General features: G+C 27.8%; 2 protein-coding genes across 2 annotated transcripts; one reads left to right on the top strand and one right to left on the bottom strand.

The window, feature by feature from the left end:
• Positions 1 to 1,302: 1,302 nt before the first annotated feature.
• LOC111788274 (uncharacterized) lies at positions 1,303 to 2,985 on the bottom strand. The gene is made up of 2 exons (XM_023668590.2): positions 2,755 to 2,985; positions 1,303 to 2,100 (listed from the first exon to the last, which is right to left on the bottom strand). Exons 1-2 carry the CDS (start codon positions 2,926 to 2,928, stop codon positions 1,549 to 1,551), a joined length of 726 nt encoding a protein of 241 aa, XP_023524358.2. The 5' UTR covers positions 2,929 to 2,985; the 3' UTR covers positions 1,303 to 1,548.
• A 10,190-nt stretch (positions 2,986 to 13,175) lies between these two features.
• LOC111788309 (auxin-responsive protein SAUR20) lies at positions 13,176 to 13,851 on the top strand. Its single transcript, XM_023668636.2, has one exon. It carries the CDS (start codon positions 13,191 to 13,193, stop codon positions 13,683 to 13,685), a length of 495 nt encoding a protein of 164 aa, XP_023524404.2. The 5' UTR covers positions 13,176 to 13,190; the 3' UTR covers positions 13,686 to 13,851.
• Positions 13,852 to 15,709: the final 1,858 nt, after the last annotated feature.

Below are 15,709 nucleotides of genomic sequence, written 5' to 3' on the forward strand. Positions count from 1 at the left end.
TTTTTTAATTTTACATTTTAATTATTTTCATAAAAGTGAAAATAAACTGCTAAAGAAAAAAAAAAAAAAAAAAAAAAAAAAAAAAAAAAAAAAAAAAAAAAAACTTTCATTATGAACGTGGAAATTGATTAAAAAGAACTGTGAAAAAAAGTGAAGCGGAGGTATGATTGGTTTGCGTGTCCGACCAAAACACTGCATTTAAGCTGTTGGATGATGTGTCTGCCACTTCCCTTTTTCCTTTTTATTTTTCTAAATTTATCTTCTTTTTTTTTTTTTTTTTTTTTTTTTTTTTTACATATTTAATTATTATGCCTTTAATCTCTCAACTTATAGCCTGTAGGAATATGTTTATTTCCTCCTAAAATTGGTTTTATTAATTTTCCTTAATATTTTTTCCTCATTAAGAAAACATAATTTTAATTGTTTATAAACAAGACCACTTTAATATTAATTAGGAAAATATTTTATTCATATAAATTAGATACATTATTTTCTTTTAGATATTATCGATTTAAACTTTATTCTTAATATATTGAAAATGTTCAAGTAAACCCTTCCATATAATAAATAATAGAAAGTTGGTCATGTGTCCAAACTTAAAATATATATATTTTTTAATTTGTGGATCAAATTTTGACGATCTAGATAGGGTTTTGCGTCAAATAAAATTATGATAAAAATTTACTACTAAAATAATATTTTAATAATATATATACTTTTTATTAGGAAATGATTCTATTGAGAACATCTAATACATCAAGGATAACTACGAGAATTTCAAAAATTTCAAAGATTAAGGATTAAATCAATCCCTATCAAATATACTAGGAACTATTTGACATATTTAAATTATGTTAAGTATTATTCCATTATCTAAGGATTACAAATATTTGGTTGATTTTGTTTATAATTGACATTAATTAAAACGACACCGAAGTCTATGGTAATTATATGAATAATAAGATATTGATAAGAAATTGATAAATCGTGCGACTAAATAATGTGTCGATCCAAAGATAAAAAATAGTTTAGACCTCTACCTCATATATTTGAACTAGAAAAGAAAAAATCAAACCAGAATTATTAACATATTAATTATAAAACATGTGATTTAATTTATAATATTTGAGTATTTTTCGTAAAAAATTTAAAGTTCTTCATGCTTTAACATTTTTCAATTACGTCACTTTATGCTAGTGAATTTTAAAAACTATTTATAATATGATACTTGATGAGTTGGCATAAATAAATAAATAATTAAATAGTTAATTTTTTTTTTTTCAATTTAAATTGTTAAGCTGAAAATTAATTTCTAAAATTCTATTAATTATCAACATCAATTATTGAGAAAAAGAAAAATAGCTTAAAATACACAAAAGTAAAATAATTTTACAGAAAGGGTTGAGGATGAAATAAGACACATTTTGGCACATCAATTATTCGCAGTCAAAAGTCTATTTCAAAGCCTAAGAGAGACAGCCAGCTTGCCCTAAATTAAGCGCTCCGATCAATTTACGTACATATATCAAATCAACCATTTACGAAGCCCTAAACATTATTCAGATCACCGTTAGCTTCACCGGCGGCGAGCGTATTCCGTTTCCCGGCGGCGGCGGCGGCGTAGCAAACGATGTCGAGATTGTAAAGCACAGGCACCATGGAAACAGAGCAAACGAAGACCAAAACAGGGCCAAAAATCCAGAGAAGCAACGGCAGGGCGCCGTAGAAGAGGCGGTTACCGACGGTGTTGAGAAGGAAGCCTTTGTCGAGGAGATCGGAGATGTAATCGGGAGTGACGGCGGTGGCGCCGGCGGGAATGTTGATCAGAATATTAACCTGGTTTATGAATCTGATGGAGAGGGAATGGCAGAAGAAGGAGAAGAGGAATAGTGTGAGCAAAGTCACGTATTTAAGGGCTAACATGAATTCGCCGTGGGCCCCGTAAACGGCGTCGTTTAAAGGCTTTTTTATGCTGTACGTACTGCTGAGAACTGCCGCTAAGCCCGTACAGAGAAGAATGGAAGTGGTGGCCATTAGGGTGCATCCCATTATCGTGTTCCTCAGTGATTGGACGGCTAGGATGTTCTTCTTCTCATTATCCTGCCAATTTTCAACCCAAAAATAATTATATTTTTTAAAAAAACCTCTAATTCTAGCTATAAGCTTATAACTATTAATATATAATTTGAACGTTTAAAAACAATTTTTTTTAATTCCAAGAATACCCAGAAGCTCAAATTGATCGATTGTGACCCATCTGATCATACATATCTATTTATAAAAGATTAGAGCTTCTTCGATCGTCTGGACGCCTTAATATCAAGGAATCCGTCGTTTATCTTCTTCTCTTCATCTATGATGGTTGTTTGAGTCATCCCAAACAGATGAACAGGAACAAATTAAAGATCGTAAGGTAAATTTTACCAATAAGACCCTAACATGAATCAACAAAATGGGGTATTCTTCTTTTTATCTACGAGATTTGTCTGCCTCATCCCGAACAGATGAACAAGAACAAGCTAAAGATCGTAAAGTTAATTTCACCAATAAGATCATAACACAAATCAACAAAAATGGAGTTTTCTTCTTTTTCATCTATGAGGGATATCTTCCTCATCTCGAACGAACGAACAGGAACAAGCTTAAGAACATAAGGCTAATTTTACCAAGAACAAACGAACGTGAACCGGGAGAGGAGGAAGAAGTTAATATAAAGTTAAAAAAGAGAGAAAGGAAAGAGATAGAGATAAAGACCTGTAAAATGGTAGAGATCCAAAAACGCCTAGCATTAGTGTTAATACCAATGAGAGTTGTGAAAGGCTGAGTCCGAACTCGGTGCCAAAGCCATGCATGATATCCACAGCTTATCAATGACCCCAAAGGAACCAATATTACATCCAAATAACAGCTCCTCCACTCCGCCACCATTATTATTATTATTTTTCTTTATTATTATTCTTATAATTATCCCACTCTCTTCCCCCTTCAAATAACAAACCCCTTATATATATATATATATATATATATATATATATATATATATATATATATATATATATATATATATATATATATATATATTAATTTATTTATTTATTTATAAAGAAAAAAGAGAGCGATCAAGGCAATGGACGCATGTGGACTTGATTGAAGACGTAATTCAGTGGTCAAGAAATTAAAACACCTTTTATTTTTATTTTTTATTTTTTTTATTTTTTATTTTCTTCCCAAAGTTTTAAAAGCAAAAATAAATAAATAAATAAAAGTACTTTTTCCTCCCTCTATTTTCCTTTATCTCTCTCCAAATTTCTCGCCTTTGTGGGGAGAGTTTTGTCCTTTTATGCTACTTTTAATTCACTACATTTTTCTAATTAAATTTTAATTATGTTGGATTAGTGTAGATGATTCTAATTTTAGTTCAATCATTAATTAATTAATTAATTTGGTGTTTTAGTGGTAGTAGGAAGATATATAATTCAAAATAAACTTTTGAATACACGTCATCTGTCACTAAAGAATCTCGAGTAAATTATATTTTTTCAGCTACTACTAGGTCTCGATAAAAATCATGAGTGGATAGGTTCGGAGATTTAGGGTTTAGGAGATAAGAGCACGAAGTATATGATGTTGATAAGTTCAAATTGAGTCGATATTTTTTTTGGGTTTAATTTTGATTTTAATTTATTGACGGGTTTATTTTCATATAATTTTTAAGTTAAAAAAATGAAATAATAAAATATAATTAAGTTTAATAATTTTGATTGAATTTACCAAACACTTTGGGCTAATTTTTTGCGTTCTGAGCTCTCTATTTCCTATTAATAATGCTTAAAAAAAGGAATTTTGTTGGCCACATAATTAAAGTGACCTTAAAATTTTGAAGTATACACGTATGTGTTAAACAGTTACAACATCTTCTTTGGTGAGTCGTGGAATCAGCCTATTTTGAGCAATTGTTAGGGAAACGTATAGGATATTTTATATGAAAGTGTTATTTAATTTGTTTTAATTCAATTTAGTTTTGAAGGGCTTAGCCAACCACACGTGCTAGCCTACTGCTCGTTGACAATCGAGCGATGAGTGTATTCATCGGGCTGCTTGTAGCCAGAGTCTTAGAGACGTTGAGTCAAAATCCAACATATTGTAGCTTTGTGTCACTAGCTTTTCAACTGAGCGTAATGACCAATTGTGTGAAATCAACAACTGTTCTCGTACTAGGTCGAGTAGGGTAAACTACCCTGTTTCATAATGGTTTGAACCCAACCCACATTCTATATTAGTGGATGAACAATATTGAAGGATAAAAACATCGCTATTATAAGATCCTACTTCGGTAAAAGTGAAAATTTCTCTCCCGAAGACGCATTTTAAAATTTTGAAGGAAAACCCGAGAGAAAATACCCAAAACAATATCTACTAGCGGTGAGCTTGGACTGTATCTATGAACTTTTTTTTTTTTTTTTTTCGTCCACCCACTATGGGTTGAGCACCAATGACTCATCTTCAACATTCGGGTGGTCGTCATTCATCTAAAGTCTTACGAACATTTTTGGATGGGATAGTAGGATATCCACAATCAATTAATTTAGACCGCTTCTAACAGTTTATGGATTTAATTAATCAATTATTATTTTTCAATTTTAAGTAACAAATAACTCAAAAATAATAAAATTGTGTATAATTTATTTAGGAGACTCCAAAATATTAAAATAAATAAATAAAATAAAAGCTTTTAATAATTAAAAGCTTCAACTATATAATATAACAAAATAATGCATTTAGTGTATGATAGAGCAAACCAATGACAAAAATAGTAAATGCTAATTGGCACCAATTAATGAAGGAAAATTATTATCCCCTTGAAAAAGGAGATCCACTACCAAGAGACCTTTTTTACATTGCTATTATTATTATTATTATTATTTTACAGAAATGTTATAATTAAATATTGAGCCATTTATCTTTAATAATATATATACATAATACAAAACACTTTTCCTATTTAATAATTAATTCAAAACAAAGTCACTATATATATAATTAATAATTAAAGATGTTTTTAAAATTTTAAAAAAAAGTTTGATAATTCAATAATATTTTTTAAACAAATTTTAAAAGTTATAGGTATTTTTTTAAAATTATTTTAAAAGTTGATGGTATTTTTTAAATAAAATATTAATGGTTTCGATCCAAAATTAATTATTAAGTTTTTTTTTATAAATAATTTAAGAATATTATTGAAACTTTTAAAAATTTATGGAGTTTTTTTTTAGACAAGTAAGATTCACTCGTATTTTTATTAATTTAGCTATTTTTATTATTTATTTATTTAGTTTTTAACTAAAAATATTTAAGACACATTTTGTAAGTTTTATTTTGAGAAAATCAATAGACATTTTAAGTTTTTTTTTAATTTTTTTATTTTTAATGTCGGTTTCTTTCTAAAAAAACATTCTAAGACTATTTTTTTTGTTATATTTAAATTTTGATAATTATCTATAAAGCTTATAAAAATGAATAATTTTTATCGCTTTCCTAAAGCATTAAAGTCTTACAAATATTTATGTATCAATTTTTTTTTCCTTTTTATATAATTATAAAGTAGAGCAGGAATATAAATAAACGTATGCATACTGTTTTCTAATAATTAATGTAAGAGGAATATTCTAACTAAATTATTATATGATACTTTAAATAAATTATAAAAAAAAAGACGTTTTTTTAATTAAAAAAATGTTTCTTACTAATAAGTGTTATTTATACTTGAAATTATTGTTATTTTTATAGTTTATATAATTTTTTAAGCGCTAGAATTATCGAAAATATAAAAATTAAAACATAATTAATTTTAACTAACTGTAATATTAAAAAAAATTATTGAGACAGTAGATGTTGATTTAATAATCTGATCAACGAGATTCGAAGTCTGGGATGAGCTCGATCGATACTTATATAATGAAAAAATCTTGCACCAATGTAGTGTTTTGACGTACACTCTAATGTTTAAAGCAATGACGTGTCGAGACTGCACATACAGTTTTCTCATCTCAAAAATCGACATGCTCCTCCATCCAGCTCCCAACCAAGATATCTTAGGCTCGATTTGCTACAGAGCAGGTTAGCGACTATTAGAATTTTTTTTTTTTTTTTTTTTTTTTTTTTGAGGTTTTTAAAATATTTTTAATAAAAACATTAAAAATAAATTAAACAAACTTAAAATTAAAAATAAATTAAACAAACTTAAAATAAATTTTAAAAAATGAGAATATATCATTGGCTATTTTTGACATTATAAATGTGACAGAAAATGAATGTAAGGTAAAGTATAAGTGCACGAAAGGCTAAGAATTTGGGGCATTAAGTGGCCGACAATTGTTTCCACACAACCCAATATTATCAGCTTTCCTAAATGCTATACATCTCTTCAAGTCATTAGAAGGGTCTATTCCTCTAATTGTACATTTTTTTTCAACTAGTTAAAAATTATATTTTAATCAAAATCTATTAAATTAAATAAAAAAAATTAATTACTTTAAAATTAAGGTAAAAGAGGATGGAATTAGAGTTGAACCTGAATCGCATGAATCGAGGAGGTAATGGTCATAGTTGTACAGTACACAGGTGACCATGATCGAGGCCAGCTATAGATTTGGGCTTCGGCCCAAATCCCTTTTATCGGCTCCCAATTCTCATTACATTTTAGTCCACTCTAATCAATTTTAGACGTTTTATCGAGATATTTGATCAAGTATAACTCAATGGATAAAATATCGATTATCACCGACATATAATATTAATTAATGAATTTGAAGTTTAATATTGTTATTTTATTTTTAACATATTAATTTTCATTACTAAGAATATTCCTTTCTAATAGATTGTGGTTTAAAAAATCATTAACAATAATATTATTTAAGTATAGTTAATGAATAATAAAATATATACGAGGGTAAAGTTGGAATTTGTAAAAATTTAAAAATTTTGAAAAAAAAAAAAAGATTCCATGATCAATCACATGCACTAATCTAGCTAAATTTAATGCAATGCTTTTAATTAAAATTAAAATGTTAATTTAGCAAAAATTTAATTATGGAGTTTTTTAGTGTATAAAATTATTATTTTTTTCATATATAGAATTAATTTGTTTTCCATATTTTATAATTCGATTATTAATAATGGTTTATAATTTATATAGTAAAGATCATTAAAAAATATATATATAATAACAACCATGTTCTGATTAATGGAAATATGAAAAATAATAATGAATAATTAATATTTATGGATATTATTTGTTAATAAATTAGCTTCTTAATTAAGGAAAAAGATGAAGAGAATGAGAGATTGAATTAGGGCTTACTTCACTTAGACCATCAGCATCCTTTTCAGCCCAGCCCATCTGACAGGGGAGCAGCCAGAACGAAGCACGTGCTCGGCACTCCATCAGTCCATCTGAACCAGAAGCACGTGACCACTTTTTTCCCTTTCCATTTAATATAATAATAATAATAATAATCCATTAATGAAATTAAAATAATATATATATATATATATATATATATATATATATTAATGTAAATTATTAAATAAATTGTTTAATAAATGTGGGTAATTTTTATATTTATTTGATAAAGTATATATTTATTTGGATAATTTTTTTAAAAAATTATGTGGGATTCATTTGACTCTAATTAATCGAGACATATTAAATATTTAAAGTTGTGTTCAATGTATTATTAGTTTTTTAAAACAAATTTAATACCCATGTAATTTAATTTTGAAATTGTGAAATTAAGATTATATTACATTTATAAAATAAAAAATATATTTCATTTTACCAAAAAATTATATTATATATAATTAATATTATTTTTGATATTTCACTTAACAGAACCATAAAGTTAAATGTTAAATTATAAATATTTATAAAATGTCAAAAATAATATATATATAATATTTAAGAAGAAAATAATATTTTAATCACCGTCCACAATTCATCGTGTCTCTGTCCTCCTCGCTTGATACTGACTGATTGTACACATGTGTGGTATTTGCTTAATTTGGTCACTGACCAAGTGGCTTCCTTATTTTAAAAACGAAAAATGTGTTTAAATTTGCAGAAAGTTGGTGTTTTTTTTTTTTTTTTCTTAAATGCATTTTTCTACGATATATTAATTTTTAAATGTTTTATGATGAAAATATTCCACGAAAATTTTAATATTAAATCAATTTCCAAATAAAAAAAAATTGTGTACACATTGTTCTGTCAAACTCGTTTTTAAATCCACGTGGCACGATAATGAAGCGTGAATAGATTTGAGATTCGGAAAAATTAAAATATTTAATGATTACTTGACCCAATATTAATAGAAGAAATAACTATAACAAATCATATTAATAAATATTTTTCAAAATATAAGAAAAATCTCTACATAAAATCAAGATATCTTGACGTAAAAAGTTGACTTTTTTTTTTTTTAAGAAAAAAAAATTACGTTCGAAAATATTTTTGCGTATTCGGAGCTACGCGGATGGCATAGCCGGATAAGCTAGATCAACATCGTGACAACGGCATTTTGAAAACTGTTTTTATGGGATGACCACATAAAAAAGAAAGTCTGAATTTTTCACGGAAGCCAGCTCGAAATATTTGATCTTAGGTGCATTTTCCTCTAGAATCTTACTGATTGGGTACGATCGGAAGCTACCGATGTCTAAAAATCTCCTTTCTTCGAATATTGGTTGTGATATTAAATTATATATATTAAGAAAACAAAATATTCAACCAAAATAATTAATGAATAATTTCTATGAAAGATATAAAAACCTTAATATATCCTAAAATATTTCAAACGTACAGTGTTAGAACATAATTATCAAATTGTGTGCGTGTGAGGCAAGACGAGAGTCAGGACAGGGAATACCATTTTTTTTTGTCTCCGACCCATTTAGTCAACAGAAAAAAAAAAAAACTTCCATCACTCACTAATCCTTTGATTTCCTACCCGGTTTAGGTTAAATGGATATCTTTATTTATAAACTCTATTATGATCATCCACGACTTTAATACCCGTTCACAATATCTAAAATTGAGTGGAACACTCGTCTTCTAAGACTACTCACTTCTAGTCGACAAACAACGACTAACCTGTTCTAATATAATTCGAGTAAATATGACCATTTTAAGTAAAAATAAAAGGTCTCAATCTCGAGTAAACGGTAAATCAATTCAATTTTATTAATTAAAATAAAATCATAGTCAAAGAATAGACTATACTACCAAAATTCCATGTATTGAATTCACATTTTTTGAAGCATATAATATGGTTGCTTATGCAAAAAGAATGCGTATTGATGATGGGCAATGAGTGGCTTAATGAGTTTGGCCCTTTGGGGTATTAAATTAATCGGGTTGTAACGGAGTCGCATTAATTATTCTCTTCATTACTTCATTAAGGTGCGGATCACGTTGTCGTTCCCCTCCATTGCCCTTGCCCCTTATTGTTTAGGTCAAAGTCAACCACTTGCCCATTTTTATCTTTATAATTATAATTAATATTCATGGTTCCTGCCACATTATTATTTTATTTTAAAGTCTTTGTTGTAATTTAAATTTGTACATTCAAGCCTTTGACAGAGTTGATACTCAAATTTCAAGCTTAAAATATTATTTTTTTCTAATTTATATTTGCTCGCTAATTTTAATTTAATTTTTATTAATCACGACCAAATGAATGAATGTGATTTTGGAAAAATGTAAAATAATACACCTAGCAAGACGAAAGTTAAAGGTTAGTCTCGTAGGTGGACGTATCGAACCGAAATAAGATCTCAGATTGACATCTTGATACAGTGATTTACCATAATAATAAATATGGTCAATGGCGACTCCGCCGTGGGCAGAGTCGTTTCTTTCTTGCTTGATAGAGGGGCTTCTATTCACCAACGTAGATTAAAAGTTCTCTTCGAACCGTGCTGGATAGTCACCTATCACACGGCTCTGTTCGATAGAGCCAAGGATTCCCCCCTCCCCCTGTTGAGTTGACCTAGCCTAGTGACATCCATCCCTTGTCTCCGACCGGAAGATAGAGATTACTTCATACACAACTTCAACATCTCCTCGGGTAGGCCTTTTTTTCAAAACCCCCCTTCGAAAAACGCATTAGCTTTCATTCGATGTTCGAGAATCCAAACAAGCAATATATTTTTAGTTTGAATATTAACAATATATTTTTAGTTCAATTTTGATTTTTTGAAATATAAAATTAGTAAAATTAAAAAATATGAAATGAGTCAAATACCTAAAATAATGGTTTATAATATAAGATTTCTTATTTTATTGTAATTTGCCATTTAATAATTATTATTTAAATTTATTTTAGTGTGTAGTTTTCGTTAATCCAACGTGTCTCATGGCTACTTCTAGAGTGACATCAACAAATTTAGTTTTTTTTTTTTTTTTTTTTTTTTATGCCCAATATTTTAAAATTAAAATTAATATCCAATTGCGATTGAGGTCATAAGTTCTTAGATATTAGAATTTAGAACCGACCCTTTGAGGGGCCAAACAAGATTCAACTCTAATTTTTATTTCACGAATATTTTGTATTTTGTGGACCCTCGTTTGATAACAACCACATTTATACACTACAAATTATATAAATATCCAATAATTATATTTATAAAACTCATAAATTTCATGATATAAATATTAAAACAACATTACATCGTCATCGCGCTAAAATAGTATAATTTAATGTTCATACAATAAATAAATAAACGATTTATTTATTATTATTATTATTATTATTATAAAAAAATTATCATTTTAGTTCAATAATTTCTAACTAGCTTCTAAATTTCAAAAATTATCATTTTGGGTTTAATTTCTATTTAATTCCTAAATTTCATGATTTTACATTTTTACCCTTGAGGTTCACCGTTAATGTTAACTTTTAGTCGTCGACGTTGATTTTTCGTTAATTAATCTAAATATTACGATGTCTAATTTTAAAAAGTTCATCGTATTAATAGGTAAGATACAGTAAATGTGTAAAATCTTCAAATATAGGAATCAAATATATTTGAGAACAAACGCCAAAAAAAACATTTTAAAATTGGAATTGGATTTTTAAAATTAGGAGAAATTTATTTTAATTTCTTAGCTTTTAAAATGATTTAAAAAAAAAAAAAAAAAAATTGGGCCACGGTATTTTACCGCTTAAAATTTGGCAACCCAATACCATCATCCTTGACTTCAACATGCAGCCATGGCATGGGCCTTGGCGTGCGGACAACGTCGTCGAAGTGCGAGGCAAAAGCTTCTGAGAGGTTAATGGCGCTTGTCTTGGCGCGCCGACACACCCCCACGCTCCTCATTCGTCCGCACATTGGTGTTTGGTTTAGGCACCAAGTAGGGGTTCAAAAGACCATTAACCGAGACAATAGAACAATACTCCTAGGTCCAAGCATCCAAACAAGGTCAAGACCTTTTTTTGTTTCTTTTTTGGTTATATTATTTTGACCATCTTCAAATCGGAAAGAAAGCAAAGATGGGGCAACCTCGAAAACGGAGGTAGATTTGAGACGGACATTGGAAATTGTAAAAGAAAGACGACTCTCACATGGGTTCCATCGAAATCAAAGCCAAAGGGCAGTTAGGGCAGTTACAATATCAGTTAAAGTAAGAAAATAATACACAATAATTACGCTTTTAAAGTTTTATTTTAATAATTACTCTTTTATAAATTCAGTCTAATTTTTTTAAATATTATATTTCTTAAGATTTACATTTTTTTAAATAAAAAGCTTTTTGTAAATATCATTATTATTAAATTTATATTAATTATTTTAAATTATTTTAACCCAAAATATATTAATTAGGACAGTACAATCGAACGGTACGAGGCCCCTTTGACTCTTTGATTTGGAAACCAAATCAACCTGCCATAAACTGACATCTCATCGCTTCTTTCGCCAACTATATTTATTTTTATTTTTTTAAAAAAATTAATATATATATATATATATTATATTATTGTACAAATATAACTAAAATGGACCCACGAGCTACAGCATTGATTCGAATCTTCTTGAAATAAACAAAGTTATAATTTTAATTTTTTTTAAATAGAATTAAAATAAAATGAAATACATCAACTAAAATGGTATTTTAATCGATATAATTATATTTTAAACACATTTATACTAAAAAAAAAAAATCCAATAATAAATTATTAACCCATTTTTCCCTTTAAATAAAATGGAAATTGACTTGCGTTAAATAAAATTATAATAATTCATATACACGATGAAATTAGCATTGATTTAAAATATTAAAAAATGCAACAGGTGTACGGCCATGATACAATAGATCCTGGCCCTTCATCAACGAACGATGAGGTTCGACTTTCGAGCCATTATTGATATATATATAATATATATATATTAATGCAATATGCTAACCCCACATGGGTTATCTTTACCGGAAATAAAAGCCGAGAGATTATTGCCTTAACTGTCAAAAGTGTCACACTTTAGTCCAATTTTTTAAGCCTTGGATTACGCACCCCTAAGTACTAATAACAATAATACTTTTTTTAATTATTTATTTTATTTTAATTAATAAATTCCTAATGAAAAATAATATAAAAAATATTTATATGTAAAATTATAAATATCTTCTCATATATGTTTTAATAAGTTGAACTATGTTTAAATTAGTAATATAATTATGGTTATTAACTTATAATTTATAAAATCATAGTATCATCGTAGCAACTATTTTCACGTGATAAAATAAATATATTTATTGATTATTAATAATAGTACCTATAATATTGACAATATTGATAAACTGTTAGTTCTAATTAATATAAAATTATTTTAAATTTATGGTATTTAATAAATTGTTTAGCTCCACAAATTTAAAATTTAATGTTGGATAAGATATAACGTTCACTTAAAAGAAAAGGTGTAGGGATAAGAAATAGGTATAGTAGTAATTCTGATTAGTATTTTAAATATTATTATTTTGGACGATTTTGGGTATCGCAACAGAAAATACGGAGAAAATTACTCCAATTAATTAAAATTTTACGTTTTTTCAAATCCGTATTCCAACCGCCTATAAATTCATAGCAACGAGGGTTGAGACTTTCCTCAAATCGAAAACAAAAACCAAAGTCGCCATGGATTCAAAGAAGTCTAACAAAATCAGAGACATCGTTAGGCTTCAACAGATCCTGAAGAAGTGGCGGAAGTTGGCGAACTCATCAAAGACGGCGAATAGATACTCCGGCACGGCGGCGGGATCTGGCGGAAAGAGCATGAAGTTTCTGAAGCGGACGCTCTCAGCCGGATGCGATGTTTCCGGCGCGTCCGTACCGAAAGGATCTTTGGCGGTGAGCGTCGGTGAGGAGCAAAAGCGATTTGTGATTCCGACGCAGTACTTAGGGCATCCGGCGTTTGAGATTCTGTTAAGAGAGGCGGAGGAGGAGTTCGGATTTCAACAAACTGGAGTTCTGAGGCTGCCTTGTGAGGTAACGGTGTTTGAACATGTGGTGAGATTGGTGGAGAGGAAGAAGGGAGATTTGTTCGGCGGAGAGGAGGTTTTGAGTCTTTGTTCGTTGGAATCGCTGCTGCTTACGCCGTCGCACCGTCCGCAGAGTCCAATGTGCAGATAGATTGAATTTTGATTTAGAACGAAAAGGAAACATTAGAAATCTCTCTTTTTCTCTCTTTTGATTCCTCATTTAATCTTTTTCTTGAAGGAGGTAACATCAAATGTATGAAGAAAGAGGAAATATATGAATAATTTTTTTTTTTTTTTTTTTTATTATTATAAATATTTGCTTATACTCCGGATCTGCTCTCTTTCCCTAATTTTATTTATTTATTTATTTATTTATTTATGTTTTCTGGGGGTTGAAAATTGACATGGGAACAAAATGGGGATTTTGCATGTTTGGCTGGCGTTATTCCATAAATTCCAGGTTTGGAAGTGATTTGGTTGTTTGAAACGGATCTATTTTAAAAAATATATATTAAAGAAAAATGGGCTGAGAAAATCCGTGCTTCGGTTTACCGTCCATTTTTTGGGATAAAATTAAATATGTTTTTTCTTTTTTAAATTCGAAGTTATGAAATTATTTGTAATTATTTAATTCTAATAATTTTAAGAATTATTGTTAATCCTTTTTTAGAGGAAAGTCTAATCCTTAGGCTTTTAAAATTTTAATTAAGTTTTCTATTTAACAAAATGTTGTCTAATAAATTACCTATTTCTAAATAATTTTAAGTAAATACAAAAGTTGACTAATTAAATATATATATATATATTTTGAATATGATAGTCCAATCTATCCCATACGTGGTTTGGGTTGGATTAAGTAGGGAAAATCGTTTGTATCCACCTTAAATTTGAACTGATAGGGTTGATAACCCGAGCAATCCGAATAAGATTGGGTTTGGATGAGAATTTTTTTAAAAAAATTATTTTAGAAAACGAATAAAACTCAAATATTGCAACTTGTTAACCTCCATTGCAAACATCAATTATTTTTAATATTGACAAATCTTTAAAGTAGAGATAGGGTTGAGTTGCAACATCAATTATTTTTAATATTGACAATAATCTTTAAAAGTAGAGGTAGGGTTGAGTTATAACCCTATTGTTGAATTGGTCGGGTTAATTGGATTGACTCGACAAAAAAAATGTCAACCCATGAATGTTATAACCCTATTGATGAATTGGTCGGGTTAATTGGATTGACTCGACAAAAAAAATGTCAACCCATGAATCGATTCGAAGTTTCGATTTTCAAAATATATAACTCAACTCAACGAAAAAAAATATGAATTTCAATAACTAAAAGGAACAAATAATTCCTCCTTATTAATTATAATTCAGTCGAGAGTGTTAGATGAACACAATTCTGTATGTCTACTTTGAATATAAGTTCTGATTACTTTGCTTTGAGTTTCTCCAAAAATTTTCATGGTGAGAGTTGTTATAAATAGATGATCATTTTCTAAATTAGCAGATGTGGGACTTGCATCATGGAATGAAAGAATATAAGAAGAGATTTTACATCTTTTAATCAAATATTATTTTATAATAATTGGAGGTTGAACCTGCTTACCCAGCCCCGCAGAGCTAGTTGAAGCTTTGGACGGAGTGGGCCCTGCTTCTTTATTTAATATTTATTATTTAAAGATTTCTTAATAAATCACAATCCAACAGAGAGATTCGAGATGTGGGTATTGAGTTTATAAGCTTTTATTCAATTTTTGTTTAATATAATACATTAATAAGTATACATACATACATATATACATATATATATATATATATATATATATATATATATATATATATATATATATATATATATATATATATATATAATATATATATATATATATGTATATATGTATATATGTATATAATATATATATATATGTATATATATATATATGTATATATATATATATGTATATATGTATATATGTATAATATATATATATATATATATGTATATATGTATATATGTATATAATATATATATATATGTATATATATATATATGTATATATGTATATATGTATAATATATATATATATATGTATATATGTATATATGTATATATACATATACATATATTATGTATACTTATTAATGTATTATATTAAATATATATAAAAGAAA

This window comes from Cucurbita pepo, chromosome 2 (assembly GCF_057944985.1).
Source record: "Cucurbita pepo subsp. pepo isolate OVF chromosome 2, ASM5794498v1, whole genome shotgun sequence".
In the NCBI taxonomy this organism is placed as follows: domain Eukaryota; kingdom Viridiplantae; phylum Streptophyta; class Magnoliopsida; order Cucurbitales; family Cucurbitaceae; genus Cucurbita; species Cucurbita pepo.